At 35.9% G+C, this 17,787-nt stretch overlaps 1 protein-coding gene across 3 annotated transcripts in view; it reads left to right on the forward strand.

Moving 5' to 3' along the window:
* Ercc8 (ERCC excision repair 8, CSA ubiquitin ligase complex subunit) overlaps positions 1-17,787 on the forward strand; it is a 49,219-nt gene that overhangs the window by 17,947 nt on the left and 13,485 nt on the right. For 2 of the 3 annotated variants that reach the window (XM_090331902.1, XM_090331903.1), the window contains exons 4-9: positions 1,841-1,964; positions 5,046-5,127; positions 9,738-9,806; positions 11,593-11,659; positions 14,588-14,688; positions 15,752-15,876. In XM_090331902.1, the coding sequence (XP_090188028.1) occupies positions 1,841-1,964; positions 5,046-5,127; positions 9,738-9,806; positions 11,593-11,659; positions 14,588-14,688; positions 15,752-15,876 (568 nt within the window). Of the gene's footprint in view, positions 1-1,840; positions 1,965-5,045; positions 5,128-9,737; positions 9,807-11,592; positions 11,660-14,587; positions 14,689-15,751; positions 15,877-17,787 lie in introns of those variants that run through there. The other variant, XM_090331904.1, reaches the window with a different exon arrangement.

Here is a 17,787-nt window from a genome sequence, read left to right on the forward strand (position 1 = left end):
TGAGCCTTGTGGACTTTGCTGCCTGGGTGGGTTTTGAATAGGTAGTCTTAGATCTCAGCCCCCTGAGTAACTAGAATTACAAACATAAACCAGTGACATTCTATGTTATATCTTTTTTGTTCATCTACAGAGCATGTATCTAACTACAGGTTTTAGTACTAAGGAGTATAAGATTCATTTATGAGTCTTTCAGATAATTATAAATACAAATTAGGTTTTCAGCAGGTATCTATGGGGAAAAGATTAAGAGCTATCTGAAATTTAAAAGCAGTCCCTTTACCAAACATACACACACACCCTCTCATCTCTGTGTAAAGATGCGTAACTTATAAACATATGTCTGTCTTGATTTCTCATGCTATTCTTTCCTAGCTTACTATTTTTTGTAGGAGAAATTTTTTTTATTTTTTTTTTTTGCCACTCCTGGGGCTTGAACTCAGTTCTAGGCAGTGTCCTGGGACATTTTTTGCTCAAGGCTAACACTCTGCCGCTTGAGCGATAGTGCCACTTCCAGCTTTTTCTGTGTATGTGGTACTGAGGAATAGAATCCAGAGCTTCATGCATGTTAGGTGACTACTCTACCACTAGGCTATGCTACTGGCCAAGAAGAATTATTTTAAGATTAAAATTTTTTTATTATTTTTCTCATCAGCTGTTTTGTGACTTTGTGATGGTGTTTTCATAGTGGTCATTTCTTTCTTTCTTGCCACTTACATAAAACCAGCTATTTGTCTGGACCTTTGCATTAACTGAGGAATAAGTGTTAAGAAATTGATAGCAAGAGGAAGAACTGCAACATACATTTTTTTTTTTTTTTTTTTTTTTGCCAGTCCTGGGCTTGAGTTAAGGGCCTGAGTCCTGTCTTTGGACTTTCTCAAGGCTAGAGCCCTACCACTTGAGCCTCAGCACACAACTTCCAGCATTTTTCTATGTATGTGGTACCGAGGAATCAAATCCAGGTCTTCATGCATGCTAGGCAAGTATTCTATCACTTGGCCAAACTCTCGGCTCTGCAACATACTTTTTCGCATATAAGTAAATGCTTATAATGACTCTCTTTGTTTTACTGTAACTCTATTCTTGTGTTTAAAAATTGTTTAAAAGTATGAATTTTGAATTTTGAAAACAATCAAATAGTTGGTGTAGTTACAAAGTAAATTAAAGTGGCATTTTCACATCAGATGTCTTTACAATCCAATTTTAAAAATAATTTCAATAGACACCGAGGTAACATGGTTTAGATTTTCTGTGCATTAAACATGTATTTAAAAAATAATGTCACTGGGAAGCTATGCAAGTCAGAACTGTTGGAAGCATATTGAAGTCAATTTCTTTTTTTTTTGTAAAGCAGAAATTTAATGAAAGGATAATGTATCTCATGTAACTGTCCAGAAGATGATGGACTAGTGAATTGCATTGAAATTCACCAGTTGCCTTCTTTTGTTACAGCGTGAACTCCTTCATAATAGTAGTTTCGTGTGGGATACCACGGAAGTATATGTGGCCTTTAATAGTTCTAGTAATGCAAATGTTGATAAACTGGTATTTGATAAAAGCAACTCCAAAACCCAAGTTCTAGTAAAGATAAATCACTGCAGCCTCCCAGATAAAAGCTGCCCAATGTAGCTGGCCAGTTCCTCCAGTCTATCTATAATTCATCAGTGGAAGTCTTCACATTATAAGCTTTTGGAGGAGATGGACTGATAGAAACCTACATTTATATACCTCTACATTCACTCTCCCTTTGTCTTGAATGACTGAGACACAGGCATGTTGGTGAAGTATATCATCCCATATCACTCAAGTCAGTTACCTCCAAATTTTAATTGCTCTTTTCCAGAAACCATCCTGATGTCCACAAATACAGTGTGGAGACTGTTCAGTGGTATCCTCATGACACGGGCATGTTCACTTCAAGCTCCTTTGATAAAACTCTGAAAGTATGGGATACAAATACACTACAAGTGAGTACACAAAATTCTTTCCAAAGTTGTAGGTTGGAAGAGAATTTAATCCTAAGCTATTTTAATATGATGATTTGCTAAAGTATCCTACTTGCTAGATGTAAAAGAATACTCTCGGTTATGGAGAATCAGACTGCTTGGATTTATATCCTAGGTCTATTGGCGACTAGCTGTATGACAATGAACAAGTGTCCTGACATCTGTGTTTCGCTTTGTCATCTATCAGACTTGGGGAGTGAATGATGATAAAGTAAAGGGAATCTTTTGGATGAAGATGTTCTAAAATTTATTAAACTGATATTTGCAACCTGATAAATATACTAAAAACCATTGAAGTGCATGTGCAATTTTCAGTGGATGCACAGTACTGTATATGATTCACAGCCTAGTATTTTTCTTTTAAATCAAGAATGACCTCTAGGTTGTTTAACTTGGAAATAGTGTCCATTATATTATATCCAAAAGTAAGGAAAGGGAAGGTTATTTTTTCAATGTAAGTTTTGTTAACTTCAAGAGATTATAAGAAATCTCATGGGAAGCAATCTAGGGATTATCCTGGAATTGAACTACGAATGCCTGGAATCAACTGACAGTATACACTGATAATATAAATTTATTCATCACTACCCCGTAGGTGGAAATTGAAGATTGCATAGAGTAAAACCAAGAGGAAGAACAAAGTGCATAGGACAGAGAAAGAAACTACAAAGCCTACCAAAGAGAGTACAAAAAGAGTAGTAAAAGAGGAACAGGAGAATCAAGGCCATATAGCATATGAGACCAGTGAAGGAGATTGCTTTAAAGATGATGAAATAGTTAACTGACACATGGGATAAGATTTTTAAAAAAAAGGTTATCAGTGATAGTAAAAAAGTAATGTGAATAATAATTGTGAAAACAAAAATCAGACTGCAATAAGTTGAGAAACAATAAGGCAATGAGAATGGGAAAAAAAGATTAAGGGGACTATTGGATGAAATGTTTATTTCATAATAGAGACTGTGTGTCCAGATTTATTATCTCCTAATATCCAAGAGATAATTTGTTAATTGAAATTCTTGGTGGCACTGAAACATTATAGGCCAGATTAACTTCTGATATTGGGTTGCATCATTTTTCCATGATATCAGGAGTAAAGAAGGAAGAAGGAAGGATGGGAATGTGGCTTAGTGGTAGAGTGCTTGGCTAGCATGCATGAGCCCTGAGTTCAGTTTCTCAATACCACATAAACAGAAAAAGCTGAAAGTGACTCTGTGGCTCAAGTGGTAGAGTGCTATCCTTGAGCAAAAGAAGTTCAGGAACAGTTCCTAAGCCCTGAGTTCAAGCCCCAGGACTGGCACCAAACAAAACAAAATAAAACACAAAAAGAGGAAGTAACTTGGGCCGGGAGTTTGGCCTAGTGGTAGAGTGCTTGCCTAGCATACACGAAGGCCCAGGTTCGATTCCTTGGTACCACATACATAGAAAAAAAGCTGGAAGTGGTGCTGAGGCTCAAGTGGTAGAGCTCTACCCTTGAGAAAGTCCAAGGACAGTGCTCAGGCCCTGAGCTCAAGCCCAGGACTGGCAAAAAAAAAAAAAAAGAGGAAGTAACTTTTTTGGTAAGGCTTGAAATTCTAATTGAACTAAAAGATCTAATTGCCTATTAAGATGTTTGTAAGGCATAAGAAATTTGAAATAGCTGCAGAATATTTCTGGGAATAACTGAGTGAAATAAAATACTAAAGTACTGACTACTGCTACTGATAATTACTGAAAGTCCAATTGCAATGAATAATATTTTCCACTGACACTTCTTCACGTGTGAAGAGCCAAAGTTGGCCAAATCCAGGTTTCTAGATTTGTCTGACTCACGGAATTGTTTTGTAAATAAAGTATGTTTTAATATAAACATGCTTTTCATTTATTTATGACTGCTTTGACACTGCTATGGCAATGGTGTGTATCTGATCCTCAAAGCCTAAAATGTATTTTTGGGGGGGGGGGCAGGGAGGGTGGGTCATGGGGCTTGAACCCTGAGCCTGGACACTGTCCCTGAGCTATTTAGCTCAAGCCCTCCTACCCTTGAGCCACAGCCCTGTTACCAGTTTTCTAGAAGCTAATTGGAGATAAGAGTCTCCCAGCTTTGTAGTGCTGGGGTTGGTTTGAACTGTAATCCTCAGATCTCAGCCTTCTGAGTAGCTAGGATTACAGGCGTGAGCTGCTGTGCCCCGCTCCCCTACAATGTTTACTTTGTGACTTTACTGAAAACTTCGGTTAGTCCTTGTGTAAGTAACCTTTCATATATGTATAGAAAAGATAAACATTTGGAATCATTCAGGGTCAAGGTTTGAACAACTGGAAAGGGAACCACAAAGAAATTGAGGAGACTGACATTTGGTACGTTAGACTTCGGGATGAAAGCTGTACAGGAAAACATGGGAAGAAATAATTGATAAGGATTCAGATATCTTCAGACTAGTTAGAGAAAAGCCAAAATAGTAGATACTGGTATCATAGAAAACTGAAATATGTGATTTCAAAGGAGGAGGCATTCTAGGTAGGGACTGTGTCCTGATTGCAGTTGTTGAGGTTAGCGAGAACTGAGTGACAGTGTTGGCTAGCTTAGCCACGTGAATGCTGCAGCTTCCCAGAGTAGAATGAAGGCCAGATGATGAGCGAGAGGGTTGTGCTTCTCTTCATTTCTAAAATTTGTACTAAATTAAATAAACTGCTAGCATTAGTTTAAGAAGTGAAAAAAGCAATCCAGGTGTGGCAGCTCACGCCTGTAATCCTAACTACTCAACAGGCAGAGATCTGATAATTGCAGTTCAAAGCCAACTGGGACATTAAAGTCCTTGAGCCTCTTATCTCCAGTTAACCACTAGAAAACCAAAAGTGGAAGTGGTGCTATGGCTCGAGGGCTAGGGTAGTAGCCTTGAGCTGAAGAACTCAGGGACAGAGCCCAGGCCCAGAATTCAAGCCCCACAACCAGGATTTAAAAAAAAAAAAAAAAAACGAACTGAAAAAAAGCAGGACAAAAGACAGCTTGTTACTTTGGTTTCCTTATTAAAACTATGACTTTTAACATGTCTTGATTACTAGACTGCAGATGTGTTTACATTTGAAGAAACTGTTTATAGTCATCACATGTCTCCAGTTGCCACCAAGCACTGTTTAGTAGCAGGTTTGTATATGTTCTTTTGTCTTTTAACATATGGAGAACTTTATCTTTATTTTATATCCAGTTACTTTTAATACATTTCAACCCAAATGAAAATCACAGTTCCTTTACTTTCAAAATCATATGCTTGTATTTATATTCAGTCAACAGAACTAGTGTAGGGCTAAAATTCAAAGATTTTTCTCCCTTTTTTTTTGGTCAGTCCTGGGCTGGAACTCAAGGCCTGGGCATTGTCCTTAGACACTTTTTGCTCAAGGCTAGCACTCTGTCACTTGAGCCATTGCACCACTTCGGCTTTTTCTATGTATATGGTACTGAGGAATCTATCCCCAGCCTTCATGCATGCTAGGCAAGCACTCTACCACTAGGCCAAACTCCTGGCCCAATTTTTCTCTTTTTTAAGTTATTTTTGGTCCCTGAAGAGCTACTTTTAAGCTACCAAAGTTTGAAGCATTTTACAAGAACAAAATTTGGCAACAACTCCAGTTTAACACAATAAAATAAATTATTTTTAAAAAAAACTAAGGTGATGTACAGAGAGGCTACAGTTAAGAAATTATTTCTTTGTATTTAAGATTATGATAAAATTAAACAGCTGTCTATATAAAATGTTACAACAAAAAAATTCATATGTAGAACTGGGATATAGATCAAAGGTAAAGTGCTTGCTTAGCAACTACAACTCCATGAATTTGATCCTCAGTACCAACAAAGAAAAGGTAAAAATAGAAAAAGAAATTTCATATATAGGGAAGAAAAAAGTCTTTTAGTTTCACATATTTGGTCCTTTGGTTCCATGATTTCTGTGGCACTGTGGGAGTCTCCTCACCTCTGAATGTCATTCTCTGCTGCTTCAGAAAGAAGAGCTGAGTTTTAGCTCATCATGGAGATCCATTCATTTAGTCTATGTCCATTTTCGATGACTATTACTAGCAATTGGAAGCATATTATTGCCTTGGAAATACCCAACTGTTAAAAATAAAGTGATTTAATGTGATAAGATGGCGTAGAACTATGCATACATTTAAATTTCCAATATAAATTTTCGTTTTGATAGTACACTTTAGTTACTTGGTATAATTATTAGGATAACCCATGGAAATCATGCATACAACTCTCTGTACTACATTTACAACTTCTTGCAAATCTATAATTATTTTAAAATAAAATGTAATACACTTCATCCTACTAAAGTATTTCATATAAATATAGTTGAAAACATTTTCCTAGTTTAAATCTCAAAGATCTGAAATATGTTTGGTATCAATATTGGTATTAAATATATACTGAAATTATTATTGGGATCTATTTCAAAGATAAAGTACTTGCTTAGTAACTACACCATGGATTTGATCCTCAAAATCAAAAAAATAATTTGATATTTGTTTTAAAAAATATTTCATATTTAATGCCAAATATATTTCAGATCTTTAAGATTTAAACTAGGAAAATGCTTTCAGCTGTCTATGTAGTACTTTAGTAGAAAGTAGTGTATTATATTTTATTTTAAAATAATTTTTTTCATATATTTTTTATTGTAATTAATAGAAGGGTTAAATGATATTTGCCAGATACATGGTACATTAATTCCCATACATTGATACCCTTTCACATGTCTTGGTCCCCTTTTCCTTCCTCCCCTCCCCCACCCCTCATCTTGTTTTCCCCGGTTGCCTATCCAATTTCAAATAACCAAATACAAATATATCCAATATATCAGGTAACAAAGTGAGATACTGTAACAATATGAGATAACCAAGGGACAGCAAAAGAGATGAGAGATAACATAGTACATTAAGGACAACAATCATTCATTATATGGCTTATGGTTCTATATCCTAGAGATCCTTTCATTTAGCGTCCTACTAAATGGCCTTTTGTATCAAGGTTTTGCTCTATTGCAAATCTCTGCTAGGAGAGCCCAAGGTTTCTACTGATTATGACAAATGAGGGAAACCATTGAGCCTAAGTTCCTTTGAGTCTGGCTTACTCCATTTAATATGATCTTTTCTAAGTCTTTCCATTTCCTAACAAATGGGGCAATGTCATTCTTTCTGACAGCAGCATAGAATTCCATTGTGTACAAATACCACATCTTGTTGATCCACTCATCAACTGAGGGACATAGGTTGGTTCCATATCTTTGCTATGGTAAATAGTGCTGCAATGAACATTGTTGTGCTGGTGGATTTAGTATGACTTTCTTTCTGGATGATTGGGTAAATGCCAAGTAGTAGAATTGCTGGGTCATAGGGAGCTCTATGTTTAGTCTTTTGAGGCACTGCCACACTGCTTTCCATAGTGGTTGAACGAGTTTGCACTCCCACCAACAGTGTAGTAGTGATCCCTCCTGGCCACATCCCCTCCAGCATCTGTTGTTATTAGTTTTCTTGATCCTGGCCTTTCTAACTGGAGTGAGGTAGAATCTTAGAGTTGTTTTGATTTGCATTTCTTTTATGACCAGAGATGTTGAGCATTTCTTCATGTGTCTATAGGCCATTTTTATTTCTTCTTCAGAGAAAACTGTCTTTAAGTCTTTGGCCCATCTTTAAATGAGATGGTTGTTACTTTGGAGATTAGTTTTGAATTGATTCAATTTTTTTGAGCTGTTGATATATTTTAGATATGAGGCCTTTGTCTGTTGTATGGTTGGTGAAGATCTTCTCCCACTCTGTAGGCTTCCTAATTAGTTTACTAGCTATGTCCTTTGCCATACAAAAGCTCTGCAGTTTAATGCAGTCCCACTTATCCATCCTTTCTCTGATTTGTTGTGATTCTTGGTCCTTATTAAGAAAGTTTCGACCTGTGCCAAGGAGGCCTACTGTATCTCCTATTCCTTCTTGTAAAGTTTTCAGAGTGTCAGCTTTTACCTCCAGGTCTTTGATCCATTTGGAGTTAATTCTAGTACAGGGTGACAAAGAAGGATCCAACTTTAGTTTTCTGCAGGTGCTTAACCAGTTCTGCCAGCACCACTTGTTGAAGAGGCTATCTTTCTTCCATTCTATTTTTTTTGGCTCCCTTGTCAAAGACTAGGTGGCCATAGGTCTGTGGTTTAATATCTGGGTCTTCAGTTCTATTCCATTGGTCTTCAGGCCTGTTCTTGTGTCAGTACCAAGCTGTTTTGATAATTATAGCTCTGTAATAGAGTTTAAAGTTTGGTATTGAAATTCCTCCTGCACTGTTCTTTCTGCTAAGAAGTGTTTTTGCTATACGGGGTCTTTTATTATTCCATATGAAATTTTGGATTGCCTCTTCTATTTCTTTAAAGAATGACATTGGGATATTGATGGGTATTGCGTTGAATTTGTAGATAGCCCTTGGCAAGATTGTCATTTTCACGATATTAATTCTTCCAATCCAGGAGCATGGGAGGTTTTTCCATTTCCTCAGTTCTGCTTTAATTTCCTTTTTCGGGGTTTTAAAGTTTTCATCAAAAAGGTCCTTTACATTCTTAGTTAAGATAATTCCTAGGTACTTTATTTTCTTTGAGGCTATTGCAAAAGGAGTTGCTTTCCTGATTGTTGCCTCGTTCCTCTCACTGTTGGCGTAGAGGAAGGCAGTTGATTTTTGAGGGTTAATTTTATACCCTGGTACCATTCCAAATCAAAAAAATAATTTATTTGATATTTGTTTTAAAAAAATATTTCATATGTAATGCCAAATACGTTTCAGATCTTTAAGATTTAAACTAGGAAAATGCTTTCAGCTGTCTATGTAGTACTTTAGTAGAAAGTAGTGTATTATATTTTATTTTAAAATAATTTTATAGATTTGTGGGGCCAGGAGTTTGGTATAGTGGTATAATGCTTGCCTAGCATGCATGAAGGCCCAGGCTTGATTCCTCGGTACCACATACATAGAAAAGCGAGATTGGTGTTGTGGCTCAAGTGGCAGAGCACTAGCCTTGAGGAAAAAAACCCAAGGACAGTGCTTAGGCCCTCAGTTCAAGCCCCAGGACTGGCAGAAAAAATTATTATTATTATAGATTTGCAAGTTGCAAAGGTAGTATAGATAAGTGCGCTGTTCTCATGGGTTGAGACCAAAGGAGTATATTTTTAGGAGAGGATCACAAGGGCTTAACAGCTATGTGCATATGATCATATAAAATGATGCTTATCAAAATGAACTGCAGGGAATGGAAACTAGAGGTTTTTTCATTTTATTTTTTGTGGTTCTTTTTTGTTCCAGTTTTTTACCCTTTTGTTGCTGTTTTTGATTTCTGTATCTTTTTATGTAAGTTATCTGCTTTGGGGAGGTGAAGAGGAAGCACAGAAATGGTAGGACAAAGGTTAAACTAATTCAGCAGTGATATTCCCTAGACACTATGTTGGAAATGAACTATACAACTTGTAGGGGTGGGAGGTTCAGGAGGGAAAAAAAAAGAGGAGAAAATGAGGGGATAACACTGTTCAAAAAGAAATGTACTCAATACCTGATTTATATAACTGTAACCCCTCTGTATGTCACCTTCATAATAATTTTTAAAAATTTTATCCTTCTGTTTCTGCATGGATGCAGTGGAATTATCATGATTTCTAATGTTATTATGTTGTTTCATTTGAAGAATGATGTATAATGCAATTGTGTTTAATCATTTTTTTTTATCCTCACAGTTGGTACAAGAGGACCAAAAGTACAACTTTGTGACTTAAAGTCTGGATCCTGTTCTCACATTCTACAGGGTATTTTCTTTAAATTTGAAACAGCTACTACTTGCAGTACTAACAATGTAGTCTTTGTGACATGACTGATGTATTTTGTGCTAGTTTTTTGTTTAAGTCAACTGTGAAATAAAGATTCTTCTGTGCATTATTCTTATAAAACTGAATTGCAGTGGAGATATTCACATGAATAGTGATCATAAGAGAAGTTCTGACAATTTGAAAAATATAAGGTCTATCTCAAAACTTTGTGTTCTTTCTTTTTCGTGTGTGTTAATTTTTTAAATTAGCGGCATCAATTACTATAAAAGGGGTTTCATGTTGACCTTGTGTTTTTTCTACATTAAAAAAATAAATTACCAATGAATTTTATTACATTGTTTTATGAGCTTTTTTTTAGTTTTTTTTTTTTTCTTTTAATTGTGGGACTTGAACTTGGCCTGGGCATTGTCCCTGAGCTGTTCAACTCAACGTTACTGCCCTACCCTCTTGAGCCACAGTGCATTTTTAATTGTTCTAACCAATGAGTAAACACTCTTCTTAATATGTAACAGCATATTTTTCTCTGTACAAATATTTGTATTTGTGTTTGAGCGAAATGTCAAAACTGTTTGGAAAAGATATAGTCATTTAAATGATTTTGCCTTGTTTTAAGTCAGTATTAGATTGTCTAATTCTAAGCAATGAAATTGTATACTATATAATTCAGAAATATATATATATATATATATATTTTTTTTTTTTTTTGCCAGTTCTGGGCTTGAGCTCAGGGCCTGAGCCCTCTCCTTGGACTTTCTCAAGGCTAGAGCTGTTCCACTTGAGCCTCAGCACCACTTCCAGCTTTTTTTCTATGTATGTGGTACCGAGGAATCGAACCTGGGTCTTCGTGCATGCTAGGCAAGCACTCAACCACTAGGCCAAACTCCCGGCCCAGAAATACACATTTTTATTAATTTCTGGGAAACACATATGTATACCAAGAAAACTTGGTGAGACAAATAGCATTTTAAAAATATTATTGTGAATTTCTATTTACAATGAGCTAGGCAGATGAAAATGTCAGACTTGAATCGTTGAATTATACAAATCAATTCAAATGTTGAAGTCATCTGTGTTTTCTAGAAAAATATACAAATACTTTTTTATTGTATTTTATTTGGGGGATGTATAGAGGGATTATAGTTATTTGTTATACAAATTTTTTTTAGTCAAGAGTTTTCTGTTTTAACCTTAGAAGTTAGAAATGGATTATTCCTTTGTTTATGTTTTATTGCAGTAAGTATTATTGTAAAACTAAGTAATTGTGCTTCACTTATATGGATTGATTGATAAGCCAACAACTGTACTTTATAAAAAGACTCACTTGCGGGCCGGGAGTTTGGCCTAGTGGTTAAAGTGCTTGCCTAGCATGCATGAAGACCCGGGTTCGATTCCTCGGTACCACATACATAGAAAAAAGCCGGAAGTGGTGCTGAGGCTCAAGTGGTAGAGCTCTAGCCTTGAGAAAGTCCAAGGACAGTGCTTAGGCCCTGTGCGCAAGCCCAGGACTGGCAAAAAAAAAAAAAAAAACTCACTTGCTCCAGCTGTTCTTTCCAAAACAAAGCCAGTCTTTTTATATTAAAATCCCACATATTACAAATGCCTCCACAGACCTTACATTAGCCCTTAAATACTAAATAGTAGAAATTTTTTGAATAGTGACTGTACTTCTCTTACTATTTTTGATTTATTCAAAATCAGGCAAATTTATTAGCACTTTAGTTTTTTTAAGTATTTTGTAAGACTTTTCATATAGTTGTATTTTCAGGTCACAGACAAGAAATATTGGCAGTTTCCTGGTCACCACGTTATGACTATATCTTGGCAACGGCAAGGTAAAGTGCAATTGATTTGTTTTTGGTGTTGATATTAGTATTTAATAATAAGTACTTCTGGAAGGCTACATTTTTATGTAAGATATATAATTTGAGTGTGTATAATTATATAGTAGTAGTATGTCTTATTATTAATTAGCCTTGAGAAATGAATTATTGAGTTAAAGATTTTAAGGAAGAGTAGAGTTTTTCTTAAACCAGAATTATCTTGGCTCTGATCTAAAATATCTGTTCATTGATTCAGTTTGTTAGTATTTAATGGCTCTCTACTATGTGACATTATATTAACAACATAGTATAAGAATTCAATAAGCTCACAGCCTAAAGAATATAAAAACAGTAATTACAGAACATTCTGAAGTAGGACTTGATGTCATCTGTTGAAAATATGGGAATAAAGATACAAGTTTAAAGGAAGATGGTAAAGATCTAAATAAAAGATAGATCTGCTTAGAAATATGCAGGATTGGGCCGTGAGTTTGGCCTAGTGGTAGAGTGCTTGCCTAGCATGCATGAAGACCCGGGTTCGATTCCTCAGTACCCCACATACATAGGAAAAAGCCGGAAGTGGTGCTAAGGCTCAAGTGGTAGAGTGCTAGCCTTGAGAAAGTCCAAGGACAGTGCTCAGGCTCTGAGCTCAAGCCCAGGACTGGCAAAAAAAAAAATGAAAAAAAAAAAAAGAAATATGCAGGATTTCTGGACAGGCATACTCAGCTGGAGTTGTAAGCCACCTATATTCAAAGCTACAGAAATCAAAATATCAGCGCAGGAGTTTTGACCTGCTCCATTTCTGACCTGGACCCATTAGAGGTTTATCTTTGTGATTGTTGTTCTTAATGTGCTATATGAAGTTATTTCTTTTCTCTTTTTTTCCCCCTCATGGTTAATCTCATGTGGTTACTGTATCTGACTTTGTTACCTGGTATACTGGATGTATGTTTACTTGTTTATGTGAAGTAGGAAAGGAAAGGGGGAAAACAAGATGATTGGGAGGGGGAAGAAGGAGAGAAGGGGGGAATCAAGGTTGGAGAAATAATGTACCCATTATCTGACGAATGTAACTATGTGTACTTTACCCCAACAATAAAATACAATTAAAACAAATCAAATGACAGAGTAGACAAATTTCAGTGTTTAAAGGAAAGTACCTCATCATATGAAAGTTATTTAAATCCCAGTTTAAGGGTGGGAAGTGGAGGAAATCATCAAAAAATGTGTAGATGAAAGTCAAATACAGGTGGTTTTACCTTAAAATCCTTGCTATTCAGAAGGCTGAGAACTCAGGTTCACAGATTGCAACCAGGCCAGGCAGACAAATTCAAGAAACTTATCTCCAATTACCCAGCACAAGGGTTGAAGTGGAGGTTTGGCTCAAGTGATAGAGTATCAGCTATGAGCAGAAACCCACAGTGAGAACAGGAGGGCCAGAGTTCAAACCCCAGTACTAGAACAAATTTTTTTCTAAATCATTAAAAATATTTTTAAAGCAGATCAGAGACCCTTGTGTCAATGCAAGAAAATTCAAAGAGGTTGGAGATAAGTCTCTTGTACTCGAGTGCTAGCCAATGAACCAAAGCATCAGAAACAAGAGTTCAAGTCCTAGTATTAGACAAAAGAAAAAAAAATTCAGAAAGTTGCTGGGCACTGAGCAACAGTGGCTCATGCCTATAGTCCTAGCTACTCAGGAGGCTGAGATCTGTGGGTTGCTGTTTGAAGCCAGCTAAGGCAGGAAAGTTCGCGAAACTTTTTTGTGTGTGTGTGTGTGTGTCATTGGTCTTGAACTGTGGTCCCTGAGCTCTTCAGCTCATGGCTACTCTTCTACCCCTTGAGCCTCAGCACCACTTCTGATTTTCTAGTTGTTAATAAATTCTCACTGTCTTTAGTGCCTGGGGTGGCTTTGAACTGTGATCCTCAGATCTCAGCCTCTTGAGTAACTAGGATTACAGGCATGAGCCACCACACCCAGGTGGAGAGACTTTTATCTCCAATGAACTAATCAAAAAAGCAGAAAGTAGCACTTGTTCAAGTAGTAGAAGGCTAATCTTGAGCAAAAATGTTCAGGGACAGCACCCATGCCCCAGAGTTTAAGCCCCAAGACTGGCATGCAGGCATGCACACATGCGTACACAAGAGTTATATAAACACATTTTTCTTTTGTAAGTGCCTCTGAGGATTGAGCTCATGCATGCTAATCTTGTATTGTTAACTGTGTACTCTGCTACTGAGCTAAATCCCGATCTCTTTCACTGGAAACACTTTGATGAAGCTTTTTGTGAAACAATTTGTTAGCTTGGTAAAGATCTGGATCTGGATTTTTTTAAGGTACCAGACTAACTTCTCTATTGTAATTTAATCTCCAAAGAAACTTCTATTAATAGTTTTCAGAATGAACTGTTGAAGTTTAGGAATAATAAATGTAGCTAATAATATACCTATCTTGCAAATATAGATTTGAGTACAAGAAACCAAATGAAAATAAATTGTTCTCATTAAGCACCTTACTCTCAGTTTTTATGTAAGAAGTTAAGGAGGGAAAAAAAAAACCTCCTAATTCATGCCAAACAGATTCTTAAATGAAGTAAAATTTGTTAGCTGCTTGATTGACTAGACAGTATTTAAGTAGTAGAAAACACAGTAACAGATTTGCTAGGACCTTGTGGGGAAAGATGATTGCATAATTAAACCAATGTAAAAATAGCACAATTTTGTCCTTGTGATCTGAAAAAAAAAGTTACCTTTCTGCTATTTTTTACATCTTTTTGTGACTGTTGAGTGAGGGATATTTTCTGAAAAGGCAATAGTTCAACAATATAATTATACAAATGCATTTTGCTAATAAAATGAAACCTCTATATGGCATAATGCTTGGAGGGTACAGTCACTGTTCTGGCTACTCACGTAAATGTTACTTTTTTTTCTTTTTCACAGTGCTGACAGTAGAGTGAAATTATGGGATGTGAGGAGAGCATCAGGATGCTTGATTACTCTTGATCAATATAATGGCAAAAAATCACAAGCTGTTGAATCAGGTAATAAAGACTTCATTAATACAGAAAGATGAGAATGATACTATCTTTTTATATCGAAGCTAAATAATTAAGTAATAATTAATATTGGTCAAGGGTAAACTTCAAGATTTTTTTTTAAAGCCACCTTCTAAAATTTAGTGATCTTTTCCAAGTTATAAGCCGTGATGATGGTTTGTGGGGTTTGGACTCCCAATTTTAAACAGAGCGACTTTTCTGTAGGAAGTTGCTTTGCAGAATATTTTTCCTGCATTAAAGCTGCCTATACAAATTCAGAATAGGAAGCCACAATAAGTCACAGAAATAGCAACATTCTGTGCTGCTATGTCAGCATAAAAACTGCAAGTGCTGTTAAATGTGATCAACTGTAGTCCCTATGGCAATGTGCCTCAACTGCATTTTCATAATAGAATCCAATTCCAGTATAGAAATATTCAACTCAGGATTAATTTTGTACTAGAGCTATAATTATTATATTATAATTTGTATTATATTATTATTATTTTAGAAACAGGATATTAGGAATTATTATTTCACAAATTTATTCATTTTGGAAGTGATAGAATTTTCATTAAGACTAAGAACAGCTTTCTCTGTTAAACTTTTTCTTGGTAGGAAACGCTAGTATATTTATAGTAAATATGCTATATATAATACTATTTTATATAAGAATACATACATGTGTGTATATATTTGGGTGGTATCTGGGTGGGACAGTAGCAACCTTTACTCTGGACTTTTCATATGCTAGGGAGGCAGCTACAGCCCCATCTATACAGTGAGACCCTGTAAGAATGAGAAATATTTAAATTATATATGTATTTACATTTGGTAGCATAATTTCCTAGAAAGAAAATACTGGTCAAGAGTTTTTTCTTTGGTTTTCCAATTTGCCCTTTTGTTTCTGATTTATATAGCTTATCATGTTTAAATGAGCTGAAGACTGGCTAATTTTAAACATATAGTAATCCCTACTGTTATTTTTTCGATGTCTAAATATGTTATTAAATATTAAATACATTCTGAACACAGGAAAAGATAAGGTGAACTCTTTTTTTTCTCGCAGCCAATACTGCTCACAATGGGAAAGTTAATGGCTTATGTTTTACAAGCGATGGACTTCACCTTCTCACAGTTGGTACAGATGATCGAATGAGGCTCTGGAATAGTGCCAATGGAGAAAACACACTAGTAAGTGATTCCTAAGTACCTCTTTACATATAAATTAGTGAAATGGACCTATGACATATATTTAATGTTTAACTTCATCTCTAGTCTTGTCATAGCTGATTTTTTTTTTTTTTTTGCTTGTACTTAAGGCCTGAGCACTGTCCTTGGACTTTTCTCAAGGCTAGAGCTCTACCCCTTGAGCCACAGCATCACTTCCAGCTTTTCTATGTATGTGGTACCTAGGAATTAAATCTGGGGGCCTTTGTGCATGCTAGGCAAGCACTCTACCACTAGGCCAAACTCCCGATCCATCATAACTGATTTTAAAATACTTTCCCAGTGTCTGAAATAGTAATTTAAAAGCAAGTTAGCCTCACCTTCTCTTATAGTCTCTCTACTTGAGGAGAAACATACTGGAGCATTGCTCTGTTGAGAGTGTAGTATGTTGCTCAGATATACTGGAGAAGTAAATGACTGAAAACTACCAACGTAGATAAAAGTTATAGTCAAATTTCATACTATAAGTGATATATCAACAATCACCAAAAGAATATTGTATGACTCCAGAATATATAGCATTTTATTTAATAATGAGATAAATACTAGGTTCTTTTTCTGTGTGGGGCAGGGGGACAGTACAAGGACTTGAACTTGAGGCTTTCTGTTGGTTTTCTTGTTCATGGCTGGTAGCTCTACCTCTTGAGTTAGTCCAGTAATTAATTGTAAATTAATTACTGCAGATTTTTTTTTTGCCTAAAGTCATTTGATCCACAATCCTCCAGATTTTAGCCTCATGAGTAATTAGAAGTGCAGGAAGGAGCCACCATATTTGGCTGAAAGAACTAGATTCTTATGTGACAGTTAAAATCTAGTTCTTATATGCCTTTTTGGTCTCTGCCAAGTATGAATCTTGCTAGTTACTATGGTTTCATAACTTTCAGAAAATGACCTAAAATTTGTAATTTGGTGATAATAATAGTAACTGGGAGTTATTAAGTGCTTACATGATAGATATGGTATAATAATCAATTAGCATTCATACATTGATTGAACCTGATTATTAAATCAGTTGTCACTATGATGCTTATTGCTTTTACCCTTTTTTTTTTTTTTGCCTGTCATGGGGCTTGAACTCAGGGCCTGAGCACTGTCCTTGGGATTTCTCAAAACTAGAGCTCTACCACCTGAGCCACGGCACCACTTCCAGCTTTTTCTATGTATGTGGTACTGAGGAATTGAACCTGGGTCTTCCTGCATGCTAGGCAAGCACTCTACCACTAGGCCAAACTTGTGGCACCTGGTCATTGCTTTTATAGTACCCATTTTAACATGAGGATAATGAAATTTAATAGCTACATAATTTGCTCAATTTTCATATCACTAGAGAAAAAAAAGATTTACTGTGGATTCCACTCTTAACATACTACTAGTTATATCTAGACATTTTTTTTTGACCAGTCCTGGGGTTTGAACTCAGAACCCGAGCACTGTCCTTGAGCTTTCCTCAAGATTAGCTCTCTACACGTGAGCCACAGAACCACTTCCAGCTTTTTCTATATATGTGGTACCAAGGTGTCGAACCTAGGTCTTTGTGCATACTAGGCAAGTACTGTACTGCTAAGCCAAACTTCTGGGCCATATCTAGACTTTTTAAATATGTGTAGATATATACGTATTAATTAAATTACTTTCGTATCCTCTCTAGTTAACATTTTCGTTAAAATACTCAAGATATCACTTTAATTTCCACTAATATTATACTGCTAAATTTTTGATTGCTCAGATTTGCTTGCTCTGTGTGTGTGTGTATGAAAGAGAGAGAGAGAGATGTAGAAGTTAAAATCCAGGCAGACAAGCTTTTATTAGTGAACGTGAAGTTCAGGTAAGCCAAGTGTAGCATCCATTTGGGCCTCAATATTTCTATTTGTATAC

This window comes from Megascapheus bottae, chromosome 4 (assembly GCF_031878675.1).
Source record: "Megascapheus bottae isolate mThoBot1 chromosome 4, mThoBot2.hap1, whole genome shotgun sequence".
Taxonomy (NCBI): Eukaryota; Metazoa; Chordata; class Mammalia; order Rodentia; family Geomyidae; genus Megascapheus; species Megascapheus bottae.